At 37.2% G+C, this 17058-nt stretch overlaps 4 protein-coding genes across 8 annotated transcripts in view; 3 read left to right on the top strand and 1 right to left on the bottom strand.

Moving 5' to 3' along the window:
- Positions 1-51: 51 nt before the first annotated feature.
- Positions 52-7103, top strand: SCOT (Succinyl-CoA:3-ketoacid CoA transferase). The gene is made up of 14 exons (XM_089859147.1): positions 52-399; positions 900-1014; positions 1082-1215; positions 1285-1377; positions 1447-1596; positions 1668-1835; positions 1984-2091; positions 2158-2272; positions 2378-2472; positions 2546-2667; positions 2721-2796; positions 3821-3997; positions 4070-4171; positions 4828-7103. Exons 1-14 carry the CDS (start codon positions 334-336, stop codon positions 4873-4875), a joined length of 1569 nt encoding a protein of 522 aa, XP_089715273.1. The 5' UTR covers positions 52-333; the 3' UTR covers positions 4876-7103.
- Paip1 (Poly(A) binding protein interacting protein 1) lies at positions 6762-11017 on the bottom strand. The gene is made up of 8 exons (XM_089859149.1): positions 10600-11017; positions 10408-10526; positions 9395-9568; positions 9113-9328; positions 8925-9038; positions 8477-8707; positions 7978-8057; positions 6762-7877 (listed from the first exon to the last, which is right to left on the bottom strand). Exons 1-8 carry the CDS (start codon positions 11015-11017, stop codon positions 7784-7786), a joined length of 1446 nt encoding a protein of 481 aa, XP_089715275.1. The 3' UTR covers positions 6762-7783.
- A 62-nt stretch (positions 11018-11079) lies between these two features.
- Positions 11080-13960, top strand: LOC149610242 (ribosome biogenesis protein BRX1 homolog). Its single transcript, XM_089859155.1, has 9 exons — positions 11080-11220; positions 11327-11571; positions 11713-11824; positions 11906-12070; positions 13124-13197; positions 13287-13337; positions 13402-13537; positions 13598-13692; positions 13751-13960. Exons 2-9 carry the CDS (start codon positions 11455-11457, stop codon positions 13937-13939), a joined length of 939 nt encoding a protein of 312 aa, XP_089715281.1. The 5' UTR covers positions 11080-11220; positions 11327-11454; the 3' UTR covers positions 13940-13960.
- Positions 13961-14449: 489 nt separating this feature from the next.
- The window catches only part of LOC149610233 (uncharacterized), a 366116-nt gene continuing 363507 nt past the window's right edge, over positions 14450-17058 (top strand). For 2 of the 5 annotated variants that reach the window (XR_016376641.1, XR_016376640.1), the window contains exons 1-2: positions 14450-14599; positions 15797-16806. Coding sequence is in view for 1 of the 5 variants with exons in the window: in XM_089859160.1 (XP_089715286.1) it covers positions 16329-16378 (50 nt within the window). In the remaining 4 variants the exon portion in view is untranslated. The remainder of the gene's footprint in view (positions 14600-15796; positions 16807-17058) is intronic. The other 3 variants (XR_016376639.1, XR_016376638.1, XM_089859160.1) reach the window with 3 other exon arrangements.

Below are 17058 nucleotides of genomic sequence, written 5' to 3'. Positions count from 1 at the left end.
GGCTTGATCCAGTTTAAAATTTCCCGCCATTATTTTCTTTTCTTTTTAATTTCAACCAATCAGCGCTGCTTGTAGGCATATCTATTACACCAGCATAAGATTAATGATTTAATTGATTAATTTAATCTTTTGAGGTCGCAGCGCCGCCGCCGCCCATTCGAGTAGGTGAACTTGAACTGGCCTATTCCTATAATCCTATTGCGGTAGAAGCGGAATGTGCTGCTCCGATTTTTGTCCAGTCCACCGTGTTTGATATGTTTTAATTAAACTTAAACAGGTGCATGAAATTTATATTGGAAGGCGGAAGTAGTAGTTTGAAACTTTCCTTGAAATATGTCACTTATTAAGACTTTGTTGTTAAAGCAATGTTTAAAAAGATTTAGCGATCGCTTTACCATAGTAAGTGCAAAACGATAAAAGATGTTACACAGGGTTCGTACACGACCTGGAAAACCTGGAAAAGTCAGGGAAATTGAAAATGGGCCTAAAAGGTCAGGGAAATTTAACATGAACCTGAAAAGTCAGGGAAAAATATATTGGAGGGAAATTTAAGTCTCGATAACAGTATAAGGGTGACCAGAAAATGTGTTGTCTGAGATTTGAACAGAGTCCCAAAATCGCGGAGCTCGCTCCGGTTATTTATAATTTAATTAAAGTTAAATTTAATTTAAACGAATTAATTGGCTAATTTTTATAACAATAACTTCTGCAAAAATTATTCGAGTGAATTTATATTTGTTTTCATATATGTTCGCTATGTACGTTATTGCATATGGTCAGTGAAATTTGTCGAATTTAATCAGGGAAAACCTGGAAAAGTCAGGGAATTTCATTCGAAAAATTTTGTACGAACCCTGTTACAGATATAAACAAATTACAAAATTTTAATTATAAATCAGCGTCAGGTGCTTTACGCCAACTTTAGTTCAACAGGAGGAAACCGTGTCAAGTTTTATAATAGTTCCGAAGAAGCGGTGCACGATGTAACCGATGGTGCTACTCTTCTCGTTGGAGGTGAGAATAAGCTTTATTTTTATTATTATTAAAAATTGCACTGATATTCTTTATTTTATCCTTGAAGGATTTGGACTTTGTGGAATACCCGAAAATTTAATTAGGGCTTTAAAAGTGAAAAATGTAAAGAACTTGACGTGTGCGAGCAACAACGCAGGGACGGGTGACTATGGCTTGGGAATGTTAATCAAAAATAGACAGGTTAGACACAAGATTGAGATTAATTAATTTTGAGCTATAGTTAATCGTATTTGAATCACTCCCTGTAAGATAAAACGCATGATATCATCATACGTTGGTGAAAATCACGAGTTTGAGCGGCAATTTTTAACGGGAGAGTTGGAATTGGAATTTGTGCCCCAAGTAACTAACTAAAATACTGAAATTCCATCCACTTATAAGCGGATTTAAAATGTTTACGACATTGTCAAGGGTACATTAGCGGAGAGAATAAGAGCGGCGGGCGCTGGAATCCCCGCATTTTATACCCCAACTGGACTTCACACCTTATTGCATCAAGGTGGTGCTCCTGTAAAACACGATGAAAAGGGCAATCTAACAATGGTCAGCCCACCGAAAGAGGTAAATATATAATCAGTGTTATCGATAACCTTCTTGAATTAGATTGGGTGTGATCGTCATTTTTTTAATAGGATTACGAGTTTGAGGGTCAACGTTACATCTTAGAACGCTGGTTGAAAGGCGATTTTTCATTAATAAAAGCCTGGAAATGTGACAAATCTGGAAATTTGATTTTTAGAAAATCAGGTTCAAATTTCAACCCAGCCATGTGCAAAGCGTCCAAAGTTTCAATCGTTGAGGTAACACTATCTTTAATCCCGACGCTTGACGCTTTATCTTATGAATGACGCGTAAACAGAGGAGCCTCTTTGATAAGACGTTAAAAACTTGAGGGTGTTGATCCCTATCAGATTACAGTATGTTAAATGACATTGATTGTATTTCAAGGTCGAAGAAATAGTTGAAAGTGGAGATATTAGGCCAGAAGATGTCCATGTTCCTGGAATTTACGTTGATCGTGTTGTCAAAGGGGAAAAATATGAAAAGATGATAGAGGTGTAGTTTTTTATACAATCCATTTGAGTGTTTTGTATTTTATATTAACGATGCGTATAAACGTAGAAAAGAGTTGTTAGAAAGCCAGGTGAGACTGTACCCAAGCCAAAAACTCCGGCGCAAGTTATAAGGGAACGAATTGTTAGAAGAGCTGCTATGGAACTAAAAGACGGAATGTACAGTATCCTTTTATAATAATAAGTTAGAATTTATTTCAGAAATCACTGAGCATCTTGTTGTTGTTCGATCGCTACTTTGTTATTTCCCGTAACGAAACATTGCGCAGTTAATTTGGGTATTGGTTTACCAAACTCTATTTCAAATTATATTCCTCAAGGTGTCACCGTTCATTTGCAAAGTGAAAATGGAATTTTAGGACTCGTAAGTAACCCCTTTTGGTCAAATAAGGTGAAGTCCAACATGGTATTAATAATAATTTGGGGTGTTAGTATAGGGCCCTTACCCTCTTGAAGGTGAGGAAGACGCTGATCTTATTAATGCGGGTAAAGAATGCGTCACACTTTTGCCCGGAGCCTCTATTTTCCCCAGTGAAGAGTCATTTGCCATGATTAGAGGGTATTTTCTTAAGTCTGTACTCTGTACATTAAGAATAACGCAATCTTTCTTAGAGGACATATCAATATGACATTCTTGGGTGCCATGGAAGTTTCTCAATATGGAGATCTCGCAAATTGGATGATACCTGTAGGTTGATCGATAATAATTTAAGAGACCCTATGTCTAAAAAGGATTAGAATTCAAGAAACATGTTCTAAATTTGTTGCGAGTGTTAGTGGTGGAGTCGGGAAGTGTTAATTTATGAAAGCATAGTCTTGGCAATCAATCAGAAATGGGCATATTCGCTGCTAACTTCGCAAAGGCGGGAATAAATAGAAAATAATTGGCAAGGGTGACTGGGGCGAGGAAGATTCGCTACGATTCCGCGAATATGAAAGCCAAGGCTTGGCTTAAGCCTTGCCCAGGCCGACTAAATGTTTATGGCAACGGGGTCACGGCCCCACTGGGCGAGAAAGAACGCCTACCGCGAATATTAACGCCAAGGCAGTTAGTAGTCTTCTTGGGACTAAAAGGAATCCTTGAAATATGAAAGCCAAGGCTTGACTTAAGCCTTGCCCAGGCCGACTAAATGTTTATGGCAACGGGTCACGGCCCCACGGAGCGAGAAAGAACGCCTACCACGAATATGAAAGCCAAGGCAGTTGGTAGTCTTCTTGGGACTAAAAGGAATCCTTGAAATATGAAAGCCAAGGCTTGGCTTAACCCTTGCCAAGGGCGGGGGCGAGAAACGACGCCTAGAAAGTTTATGAATGTTTTTAGTATAATTCATAAACGTCAGTCGCAACGCAATTTAGTACAGGAAGGCGAAGGCAGGGCGTCGTGCGCAAACGTGTTGCCTTTGCCTGTACTATATTGCTTTGCGTCCGACTTTTATTTGTCCCACCTTTAAGGTGGAATACATAAACGTCGGACGCAATGCAATTTAGTACAGGCGAAGGCAGGGCAAAGGTGGAACACATAAACGTCGGGCGCAATGCAATTTAGTACAGGCGAAGGCAGGGCGTCGTGCGCAAAAAGCAGACGTTTGCGCACGACGCCATACCTTCGCCTGTACTATATTGCTTTGCGTCCGACTTTTATTTGTTCCACCTTTAGTTAGTCTCCATGATGATTTGTCAAAACATTTTATAAAATGTTTTACATTTCTTAGGGCGTACTAGTTAAAGGAATGGGTGGTGCGATGGATTTGGTTTCATCCGCCCAAGCGGGCACAAAAGTTGTGGTTGTTACTGAACACGTCGCCAAAAGTGGCAAACCCAAAATACTATCAGAATGTTTACTCCCCATTACTGGTAGAAACTGCGTTGACAGAATAATAACTGAAAAAGTAATTTCTAAATATTTACGCGAACGCGAACGACGTCATGCGAGCTTGATAACCGCCGTCATTTAATTGCAGTGCGTTTTCGACGTCGATAAAGAAAATGGTTTAACTCTTATTGAATTGGCTGATGGTTCAACAGTGGAAGAAATTGTTGAATCAACAGAATGTCAATTTCGGGTAAGTATAGTCAAAAGTGGATCTCATCCACATTTGGTATAGCAAAAGTGGATGAGAGGAAAAGTATGAAAATGGCCAAAAGTGGCCAGTCATCAGAGTTTCGCCGTAGTTGACCGTTTTATTGGCGTAGCTATACTGGGCCTGTTCACTCCCTTAAAATAGGTCTTGTGTTAATTCGCGGTTACGCGGTTACCGTCGTCTGCTATTTTGTATGCTAGAACTTCCTCGATTTGTGTTTGTAGTCAGGACAGAGTAGCTGGTATTGTTTTAAAAGGTATTTGAAGGTATAATATGGATTTAAGGTTATCGAAGCAATAGAAGAGCACATAAAACTAGATACGTTTAAAACAAATCTCGGTAATTTAGCTATAGTGCGAGCAGCTTGCGTCGTGATGCGCGTGATCGAGTGGGCTATGGTTAAACCAAGGAGCATAAATGACTGAACTACTTTCAGTCGCGAGTTTGCAAGTCCATCAGTCACTACTAGACTAAATAGTCATTTGTGAAAGTTTGATGTCCGCGTTTTTTAACACAGGCTCTATGGCCATTGTCATACTTTCGCTCTCATCCACATTTGGTATAGCTAATTACTTTAGTCTTTGGGAAATATCGTCAAATTTGAGAGATGATTTGATTTCCCTTTTGATGGAATTCAGATATCGGATGATTTACAACCGATGCAACAGGTTGAAGTGAAGTATTGAGTTTTATAGGGAGGAATTATTACAATGCGATATGCGCGCGCAAGTCACCCGATGTTTTTAAGAACATTTATCAACTAAAATTGTTATAGTAATATTAGGTAGATAAATTTTTATTTATCAATAAATATATAGATATCTTTTTCTACCAAAAAAAAAAGTTGGTTTTAAATTAATCTTTGTGGTTGAAGTGGTAATTTGAATGTCACTAATCACTATATAGATAAGCAAACTGGATTTCAGGTTGTAAAACTTGAATATTCTCGTTCTTTATCGCATCATGGAGAAAGGGGGGAGGAGTCGAAATCTTGAGCCGAACTCTGCCCCGACCCGCGATATAATTTCCCACAAAAACGGGAGGACGGGGTGGGTTGAAATAGTGGGGGACGCATCATCCACATCGTGGTAAACACACGTGGACCTAGTTAGCTGGCGCCGTCTGTACCACCATGGTGGCGAGTTTAATTTAATTGCCTTCTACTACTCCGTGGCGCGTAGATTTCAACGGAGGAACGGAGGCAAGCTTTTTGTGAATTAAATAATATTTCACGTATTAATTATTTGAATATGGGCATATACTGCGTGTATAAAAGCCAAAGTTATTATCTAAAACGATGGAAGCCTGGAACCATGCTGCCACTAAATTTTGAATTTGCTAAGTCGAGATATAGTCGAGAGAGGGCGTGATAAATGTAGCCAAAGAAGCATGGTGGTTTTACCACAGTGTGCAAGAATCTTTCCCCATTCCATCCCCCACAGTTTTCTCCCACTTGGGGGTGAAACTTACTACGCATAGTGACCGACAAACGCTACTCAATTCGACTCCTCCCCCCTTTCTCCATGATCGCATTTGCCATAAGATATGTTCCATAAGTATGACACTTCGTAATGCCAGAGACTTACAGCTCGAGCTAGTTCGAGAACGGGAAAAGTGAGAATTGATTACACACGGTTAGTCTTGCAGTCCATCTATTTAGTCTGTACTAAGCCTTTGACAGCGCCTCACCAGGTGTCGCTTTACAAGAATCGATGACGTCTCACGTACCTTACTTCATGACAAGCTCTCATCTCTCATTAACCAGTGACAAACTTATGGAACATATAAACACGGAGCTGTATAGAGTGCTGTCAGAAGCGCCGGTGTGACGTCACCCATGCTGTTTTCCCCATAAAGAAAAAACGGTAACCGTCATGGCCGCCCATTGCTAAAGGCAGACTCGTGACGTTTAACCTTGGATCTGACGTCACAACTGACAGCACTCTATTGTAGAAGGAGTAGAGACTAGGCCTCTAGGGCCTAGACATAAGCGTACTAGTGCACCGCGCACAATTTTCGCGCATACCGAGCCTATGTAAACAATCTCTGACGTCACGTGTTTTAAAGAAGGCGTCGTTTTCTTCTTGCCCGGCTTAATTCTTTGAATATTTTCCATATTATAGTTAATATAAATAGAAATAATAGTAAAAATAAAAATTTAAATAAGATTTGCAAACGCTTGAAAAACTCCCGTCGCCCGGACTCCAGTCGATACACAAAAGACCGAGGCTTAACCCTCCGGAACGTAAGTAGCTCGCGGCCATCTTTATTGTTTACATTGGCTCGCCTAGGTTTGGAGGGAGGGTCAAAATTCGTATCCCCTTTTTATGGACAAATAAGGTCTAGCTTTTTTTAGTAGAGTCTCTACTCCTTCTACAATACAGCTCAGTGATATAAACAAAAACGGATTTATGGAATAAATAAATAAATAAATCCGTTTTTGATATAAACTTATGATTTACCTAATAAGAAAAAAAATTAAAACATTGATTTTTCAGCATCAAAGAATATAGTTTCTCTATGAAATTGTGTTTGTGTAGAGAATATCTTTATAATATGAAATGAAGAGAAATTCCTCTAAAATATGAAATTTATTTCACTTGGCTTCGAACTTAAAGTACTCAAAAAAAAAAAAAAACCCACGAAAGGAAAAAATACACAATTTTTGTTTGTTTTATATGAATAGTAATAATTAGTACAATTTCAATTTTTTTTTGTTTGCATAACTAGAATAACTTCATCATCTCGTGTACGTGATTCTTAAACAAGAGGAGGAAAATTAATCGGGTAATTTAATTTCATGATAAAGGGGGAGGGGCAAGAGAACGGCAAAAAAAAACCTACCAAAAAATTTAGGTTGTATTGTATATAAAATAAAATTAAACACAATGATCGTATTCGTAACCAAAAAAAAGTGGGTGGGATTGGTAAAATGAACCAATGATACCGCCGTACAATTAATTAACCTTATTATTATAATCAATTAATACCTCATCGTCTTAACTTAAAAGTTAAACCAAGCAATTATCTAATAATTTTATTTTTTTTTTTACAATTGTTTTCTCCGTAGTTTGTTTTTTTTTTTTTCAAGTTTTTAATTACTAATAACTCGAATGGTTAAACAAGTTAAATTATAATCTAAATCAGTCGTAACTTATGGGGGGGGGGGCGAATGAAATGTATATTAAATATTTTTCTTTCTAGCTCAAAAATTCCATCAAACATAAGAAAAAAACGAATTTAAGAGATTTTAATCTTCCGAGATCGCAATTAAAATTAAATGAAAGAAAAATAATTAATAATATTGTGGAGCAAAATAATATGACGACGAACGAAAATTAATTAATCAACTTAAAGAAATGATTGATTTATATAATGAAAACAGAAGAATTCCTTATCCAACAAATGCAATGCAATGCGATGCGAGAGAAAAAAACAAATTGCGCGGAAAAAAATGGTTCTTTCTACCATATTACAAAAGAAAAACAATTTTGCCTTTTTTTTTGTTTAAACGCTTCAAGTACAATGGGGAGTATTTCAGTTAAAAATTCCTCCTCTCCTTTTTTTTCTTTCTTTCTTTACTTTAAAAATGTTTCAGTGATCCTGACCCGTTGTCAACAAAAAGTCTTCAAATGCCGCTCTAATCTCTTCACCCATACCATCACTGGAATCGTCATCATCGTCACCGCTGTTGTTAAAAAAAGAAAATTAGTTTAAAATTAATTAATTAATATTTGTTCCTTTTCTTTTTTCTTTCTAAGGATGGATTAATTATTAATTTTATTTACTCCGAATCTGGCTGATTGCTTTCAAGAAAGAGCTGCTCTTCCTCTGTTAACGGTTGACCATCTGGTCCGTAACAGACCATCTGCAAGAAAGTGTGTTTAATAATAACAGAAGTGGTATGAGAGACTAGAAGTGAAGGGCCAGTCTAGCATTGATAGTAGATCCTGGAATTAGTGAACAAATTTGAGGATTTTACGCCACCGCTTCCATCGCGCCTACACTAGAGAGAAAAAAATTGGTCGAGTTCCAAAAACATTTCCTACCCCCTTCCCCTCAACCTAAAGCCGCCGAACACGGACGCTTGTGCTTGAATCTAGTTCGGCCGTCTACCACCGCGAGCGTCTCACGTTTTGGAGGGGAAATTCAGAAACCGCCACCAGAGGGCCAACCGTTCCTGTGTTATCAAGAATATTCACTAATGCCGAGTGAAGAATTTGGTTAGCTCAATACTTCTAGTATCATACCACTTCGAAGGGAGTGAATAAAAAAAAATAATTTTACGTATGGATCTGGAGGTAAGGCAGCGGCGTAGTTGTTGACTATGGGTGGAGAAGGTGATGCCCGCCGTCCCCAATTTTTAGATTGCAATTCCACAACCGATTTCATCATATTTTGTACTTCTCTAGGAGCATTCTCAATACTGTCTTCTAACTGTTTTATGACTTTGCTCATTAAAGGAGTAGTGCCTGCGTTTTTTCTTTTCTCGTCATCTTCCAAATTGGCACCGGTAAACTAAAATGCAATAATTCAGCAATCTTCTCCTCTCAAGCTCCTCTTAGGGCTCGTTTTCATAGGCGCGAGTTGCGTGAAAATTTCGAGCGAAAGCGGAAACGTTTGAAAAAAATACATTACCGCGCGTATTCAAGCTCGTGAAGCGTGAGCGTTTTCGAATTTTCTAGCTTCTATGAAAACGAGCCTTTAGTCTAAGCAAACACCCTCATTTACTCACTTTAAAGACCTGACAAACGCATTTAAAGTTATCAGCAGACGGAGGAGCATTTAAGAGGGTTTCTAATAATTTTGGGATGCACTCGGCAAGGATGGATATCCTTTCATTATTAATCTGTTTTGTGGGTAAATAAAACTCTTTAGTTTTTGGTTTGGAAAGACCTAGAAGGAACAAAGAGCCGAGTATACCTCAATTTGGGAATATAATTCTCCCAGAAAAAAGGTAAAACCTCGCAACGTGGCCGGGTCTGAATTTAAATACACGTCTCTGTTTTCAAAATCACTAAGTGATCTCTGTATGATAGCGTCATTGAAGCTAGTGGTAGTACCCTCAAAATTACAGTTTGTGGTTAATTGGTTACAAAGCCGAGCCGCGTTATATCTAAAGTTTGCCTCTAAAATGGCCTGGGAAACAAAAGATTATTGTAAGAATGAAAGGAACTATGTACGATAAGAGGGACGGATGAATACCTGGGAAAATATAGTATCCACTACGGAGTTTAACGTGGAATTGGTTTTAACGTTTGACTTTAGGAAGTTACATATTCCTTTGACGAAATTATCATATTTTCCAGGGTTACAAGTTACCTCTGTGATAAAATTATTTAGGGTGCTAATAACGTTATAATCTGGGATGACTTCCTCCTGGAAAGCGGAGTTTTCATTACTTATAGTTTATATTACAGGGTTCATACAACTTTTGGAAAAACTAATTTCCCTGAGATTTATGGGAGGTTTTTCCCCATATACTTCCCTTAATTTTCCAGCTTTTTCCCGTATATGGAGTATGCTATGGAGCAAATGTTAACGAAGGAAGGGGAGGGGGGGGGGCAAATATGACTATTACATAATCAAAGGACATCCCCGTATCTCTAATATAACCAGAGTTATGAGCCTTCAAAGTATAGTGTAATGTTAATCCTATGGAGGGAATGTTTATGAACATTTTGCTTAATTACTCGGCCCCTTTTTGTCGTAGCCGTACGTTTTTAGTATGGTTAGATAGGGGATAAATAGGACTATAATATACTCAAAGGACATCCCCGTATCTCTAATATAACCAGAGTTATGAGCCTTCAAAGTATAGTGTAATGTTAATCCTATGGAGGGGATGTTTATGAACATTTTGCTTAATTACTCGGCCCCTGTTTGTCGTAGCCCTAAGTTTTTAGTATGGTTAGATGGGGGATAAATAGGACTATAATATACTCAAAGGACATCCCCGTATCTCTAATATAACCAGAGTTATGAGCCTTCAAAGTTTAGTGTAATGTTAATCCTATGGAGGGAATGTTCACGAACATTTTGCTTAATTACTTGGCCCCTGTTTGACGCAAATTTCCCTGATTTCCCTGAATTTTACTAAAAATTCCAAATTTCCCTGAGGTTTTTGTCAACTATTTATTTCCCTGATTTTTCCAGGTTTTCCCGGTTTTCCAGGTTTGTATGAACCCTGGTAAAGGTTTTTAAGAGTCAAGGCTTACTGCCAAGGGAGTAAAACCCCGTGGAACAAATTCTTTTGCAAATGGAGAAAGCTTTTGTTTCTCAAGTTGTTTCTCAAAATTTGAACTAGCAGAATAAACAGCTGGTGTAACATTAACAGCTGTAAGCATTCTTAGTATTAAAATTTATTAATAATTTATTAATTAAATTAATTAAAAGATTAAAGAACAAACCAGTGGGTGTTATTTCATAGGATATTACAGGATTGTTGGTGCGTTGCTCTGGCAAACCGGGTACTGATTCCTTGTTTCTAAGCATGTTGGGGCAAGATGAAACTGGCGCGTCGATTGATGAATTACTGCCTTTGAGATTCTTCTGACTTAAACTGGGGTCGTTAAAAGAATTAAATGCTGCGGGGGCTTCTGGTTGGCGTTGGTCCCCGGTGGACCCTGGTGCTACACTGCCCGCCACAGCCGCGGCGTAACTCGGCAAGCTGTTGGCCATGTTACTACCAGACCGAGGGTCAACCGACACCGGTGGCTGCTGAGAAATAATGTGGGGTCGCCGTAACTCGGAATTCAAATCCTGGTTCTGTACTGGTGCTCCTCTACCCCTTGATTTCGACGATCCGGTACTATAATTATTCTCCATGACAACGAAAAGCTAATTGATCCGCCGTTATTAGCACACGAACGCCATTATTACTCGTGGAGTCGTGGTGTAACTGTGGTAAGCCTAATTCTGGTCGTTGACGTCATTTTAGTGCAGATGCAGGCGCGCTCTGAGCCTGCCAGTTCTGCTCCGCTGCCATTTTTTGTATCTCTCCGCTCATTGGAAATTCTGATTCATAATTTGTACGTGAGAAACTTCGTAAAAGATATATAGTTTGATTTTTTTGATGTATTGAAAATATACATAAGTGATAATCTGAAGTTAAGCATTTATTTTTAAACTTTGCAGCTTTTCGATTACATAATTTGGCAACACTGCCTGGAGCTGCTAGCCGTCTTGCAGATCTTTGCTAATCCTTGAATTTCTGAAACACGTGTTTGTCGTTTAGCCTTGTCTGTTATTTGTTAATCAAAATTATGAGAAAAATTAAGAGAAAAGCAGAACAAAACAGTAATGTTCTTGTCGATGAAGATGAAGAAGCCAGAAAACTCATTCCCGTTGTAAGAAAATCGGATGAACCTCCTACGAAAAAGGTAGGATTACTTTTCTTATCCACCCTAAGCCTTTGTTTGGTCAATGTTGTGAAAAGCGGGAAATTTAAAAAAAATTGAGAAATCTGTATTTTTTGGTTTTTTACGATGAAACTTACGAATTATTTAAATTGATTATATTAGAGAAAATGGATCAACAAACAAAGGGTTATGATATTCGCATCTCGTGGCATAACCTTCCGAGACAGACACTTAATGCAAAATCTAAGAACTCTTTTGCCACATTCAAAGACTGGTATATTGATTGGCCTTTACCTAATTTACGTTAAGCTGTTGCTCTTGTTCTAATTAAAATTAAAATTTATGCTTAATTTAGAGTCCAAAATGGAAAAGAAAGACTCTTTATTTGTTATTAATGAAATATGTGAAATGAAAAATTGCAACAAATGTATTTATTTTGAAAATCGCAAACAACAGGATCTTTATATGTGGATATCTGGTGTACCTCATGGTCCATCTATCAAATTTCTAGTTGAAAATGGTATAATTATCCATATTATTATTTAATTTCCAAATATTTACCAGGGTTCATACAAACCTAGAAAACCGGGAAAACCTGGAAAAATCAGGGAAATAAATAGTTGACAAAACCCTCAGGGAAATTTAGAATTTTTAATAAAATTCAGGGAAATCAGGGAAATTTAGAATTTTTAATAAAATTCAGGGAAATCAGGGAAATTTAGAATTTTTAATAAAATTCAGGGAAATCAGGGAAATTTAGAATTTTTAATAAAATTCAGGGAAATCAGGGAAATTTAGAATTTTTAATAAAATTCAGGGAAATCAGGGAAATTTAGAATTTTTAATAAAATTCAGGGAAATCAGGGAAATTTAGAATTTTTAATAAAATTCAGGGAAATCAGGGAAATTTAGAATTTTTAATAAAATTCAGGGAAATCAGGGAAATTTAGAATTTTTAATAAAATTCAGGGAAATCAGGGAAATTTAGAATTTTTAATAAAATTCAGGGAAATTAGGGAAATTTAGAATTTTTAATAAAATTCAGGGAAATTAGGGAAATTTAGAATTTTTAATAAAATTCAGGGAAATTAGGGAAATTTAGAATTTTTAATAAAATTCAGGGAAATTAGGGAAATTTAGAATTTTTTATAAAATTCAGGGAAATTAGGGAAATTTAGAATTTTTTATAAAATTCAGGGAAATCAGGGAAATTTCGAATTTTTAGTAAAATTCAGGGAAATCAGGGAAATTTGCGTCAAACAGGGGCCGAATAATTAGGCAAAATGTTCGTAAACATCCCCTCTATAAGATTAACATTACACTACACTTTGGAGGCTCATAACTCTGGTTATATTAGAGATACGGGGATGTCCTTTGAGTATATTATAGTCCTATTTGCCCCCCCCCCCCTCCTTCGTTAACATTTGCTCCATATGATACTCCATATACGGGAAAAACCTGGAAAATTAAGGGAAGTATATGGGAAAAACCTCCCATAAATCTCAGGGAAATTTGTTTTCCCAAAAGTTGTATGAACCCTGATTAAGAATATCTAATATCTATTTTATCTTAGTTCATACAATGGAAGAGTTAAAAATGACGGGAAATTGTTTAAAGGGATCGAGACCTCTCTTATCATTTGACCCCGTAAGTAGATAGATACATTCTCCAAAGTTTCCAAACCGTTCAAGTTTCATTTCAACCTCTAAAATTTAAAATAACTTCTTTTACATCAGAGTTTTGAAAGTAAACCACACTGGTCTCTCCTCAGGGAAGTTTTTACCCAGGTAATTTTTAATTAGCAAAAGTTAAATTAGCACAAAAAACAACAATAAATATAAATTTAAACAGGTTTTTGGAACACCCAATCACCACCCTAAAAGCCAACCCTTTATTGACCATGTTTACACATTCACCATTTTGGACAATCGTGTTTGGTTTAGAAATTATCAGATTCTCGAAGAAGATGGCTCGTTAGTAGAAATTGGTAAAGAGATTTGATTAAAATACGAAGCATAAATTAAACTATAATGAACTCTATTTTTAGGTCCCCGATTTGTCTTGAATCCAATCAGAATATTTGAAGGAAGTTTCGGTGGAAAGGTGTTATTTAGTAATCCTCATTACGTTTCACCAAATATTGTAAGCTTCGATAACATTCTTAATTTTGTTATGATTTTATTAATTTTATTCTTCGTAGCATCGTCGACAATTAAAAGCGACCACTTCTAAACGCTATCAAAATAAAATTGATCAACAGAAGTCAGCTGAGGTTCGTAAACCTAAGGTGTCGTACAAATTAGACCCCACAGATGAAGTTTTCAATACATTACCACCTGAAAAAGTGAAGGGTAGTAAGAAAAGTATATTTTATCGAAGCAAAAAATAAAATTGTCGTATTAAAAAATGATTTGCAGTTTTATTTCAAATTAAAAGCCTATATTTTAGTGTCGTAATTAAATTAGTGTAGATTTGATTTCAGAGAACATTAGTATTGAGACGGATCAAGAGTAGGTTCGGTTTCAGAGAACATTAGTATTGAGACGGATCAAGAGTAGGTTCGCTTTCAGAGAACATTAATATTGAGACGGATCAAGAGTAGGTTCGCTTTCAGAGAACATTAATATTGAGACGGATCAAGAGTAGGTTCGCCTTCAGAGAACATTAATATTGAGACGGATCAAGAGTAGGTTCGCTTTCAGAGAACATTAGTATTGAGACGGATCAAGAGTAGGTTCGCTTTCAGAGAACATTTATATTGAGACGGATCAAGAGTAGATTCGTTTTCAGAGAACATTGCCATTGAGATGAATGTATTTTGAGATCACGAGATGGCGCTATAAGCTTTGGGAACATTGAAACTTCGGTAGGCGCCTATTTTTCCCGCGTTTCTCAGGTAGGAGTGGTTGCGAATTGTTGTTTCGCGAGTTAATAACGTGCGTATTAACATTATTTTAAAATAATTTCGCATTTAAATAAGTTCTAGAATATGATTGAATACAATTAATACGGAAAACAAGCTCTAGTCGTTCTTGTTGCAAAGAAAGAAGTAAGTGAAATGGACATACGTCTTTAAGCCTTGGTTTTAACATTACATTTTCGTTAATTTTGACTAAGTTTGCCCATTTTATTTCGATTAAAATTTGATAATATACAAAATTCGTAAGCCTAATATAGGTTTCTGGCTTGAATTGCGTAATTATTTTTGTTTCGGAAGCCAAATGCCACTTAAAAGCCCTGTTTAATCACATGATCAATTTATCTGCTTACCGAGAATTTCGCTAGAAATCATTGTGTTGGAGATAATTACGAATTGAATACAATAAATTTTAGTACAACCGATTCTTTTAATTCGCCACTTAAGTTCATTTTGAAAATTGGCTCTATCTTATAGGGATTAAAAATTGCGTTAATGTTGTAAATTAGTGCTATCTTAAAATTTTGCTCATGGTGTAAATTAGCTTTATTGCGTCCATTTTGCAAATTAGTCATGTGCAAACTAGCATAGTCACGTGCGTTGCAGGCAAGCGCAACGTGACTGAAGTGCAACGTGAGCTGCTAAATTTTGGCATGCCTTTGTGACTTGTAGAAGAAGCCCGGTTTAATGTGTAATGTCTTATTCTTTATTAATTCGTTTAACGTTATTTTAAAGTAATTTACACGTGATCATTTATTTAATGAAGAAAGTGACTTTTTATTTGGTAAGAAAGTTCATTATATTCTTAATTATTAGAATGTATTGGATTATTTTACGTACAACGTGGAGAATTATACGCTGGGGGAAGTGTACGTATATTGGTCGAGGGAGGGGGGGAGGAAACGTACATGTTGGAACCCGTTGGTTAAACGTAGCTGGTTAAGAATTTATTCGCCCATCTTACGTCAAAGCCACATGTGGAAAGGCTTAACGTTTTTAAAACGGTAATGGCTTTGAAGTTAAAATAATTATTAAATACTAAAATTCGTGATAGCCGTACAATAATTCAGTTATTATTTCTGCGCAAAATTAATTATTGCGCGATGATGAAGACGGATTTATTGGCATGTTTTCTGTTTGTGAAATGGGTATAGGTTTTACTAGGAGTTTTATGCTGTGCTTTAACCATTAGGATCAGTAGACTTCATGTTAAATTTCAAACCTATACCATTTGTTGTCTTATTCTGGAGTTTTTAGAGGAATATTGTTGTGTAATCGTTAAATTTGCATATTTATTATCTGAAGTCATGGAATTTATTTTAATTTTAGGCCGTTATTTGACCGATTGACGCCACAGACTCGTGGTTTAAATTTATTTGAAGGGCCACGTTTGGCCATCAGCGAGGGATCAAGGTTTTGCCATTCCGTTGCACCGAGGATCGCAGAAACCAGTCACAGTCTGGCCGACTTCGATGACTTCACGAACTAGTTAGTGGTTTTATTTTCTTCGAAGGACCACGTTTGGCCATCAGCGAGGCATCAAGATTTTGACGGTCCAGTGCAAGCCTGCACGGAGGATCGCGAAAACCAATCACGTTCTGGTCGACTACAATTACGTCACGGACTAGTTAGTGGTTTTAATTTATTTGAAGGGCCACGTTTGGCCATCAACGAGGGATCAAGATTTTGACGGTCCAGTGCACGCCTGCATGGAGGATTGCGGACACCAATCACGTTCTAGACAACTACAATGACGTCACGATGGTTTCCGAACGCGTAGTTTTCCCGCTATATTTTTAAATCGGGTTACTTGAACAAATTTTGAACTTTGTGTGAACTTTCAATTTGGTGATGCGGTTTAATGGTTATCAACTGTTATCTACAAGTGCATCGGGATACCACAACAAACGGGTGAGTACCAAATCTCTCTGCATTGCGCGCGCATTAACAAGCATACAAGTCAGAGCGCTGCGTCCCTTAGACCCTTACCTTATAGTCTGCGAATCTTGAGGTGCGCATTAACAAAGTTTCAGGTCTGCGTAGCGCTGCGTCCTATAGTCCCTTACCCTAATCTGCAATCTGGAGGTCACTTGATCTTCGAAGGCCCACATTTGGCTATCACCGAGGGATTATCTACTTCGAACTTAACGCGAGTTGCAGTTATGTTATCTACTATACGAACTTGGTGTGAACTTACGTTTCGCGAGTTACGGTTATACGTTTTTCGAACAGTGTAAACTTTCAGTTTCGGGAGTTATACGGTTATCTACTTTGAACTTTGCGTCAGCTTTCAGTTTCGCGAGTTAGGGTTATCTACACAAGTTCATCAGGATACCAAAGTATTATTCCAAAAGTGTAAATTGTGAAAGTTCAAGATAGGTTCTTTTTTTTGCAATGGCAATCTCAGGTGTGTTTTATCGATATTTTAGTTTATTTAGACCATTCGGTTAATTATTTGTAGAGAAAGAAACGCACAGGGACGTGGCCGCCATCTTAGGGTATTTCCCTTATGCCGTGAGGCAACGCTAGACGGAGCCAGAGTTCACTACACGCCGACGCGCACTGGCCTCTAGCGGTGCTTTTAAGCACCA

The sequence above is a fragment of the Phalangium opilio genome, unplaced genomic scaffold (assembly GCF_054372755.1).
Source record: "Phalangium opilio isolate 3A_F unplaced genomic scaffold, DU_Popi_V2 ptg000329l_1, whole genome shotgun sequence".
NCBI lineage: Eukaryota > Metazoa > Arthropoda > Arachnida > Opiliones > Phalangiidae > Phalangium > Phalangium opilio.
This window is presented reverse-complemented; position numbering and strand designations above follow the sequence as displayed.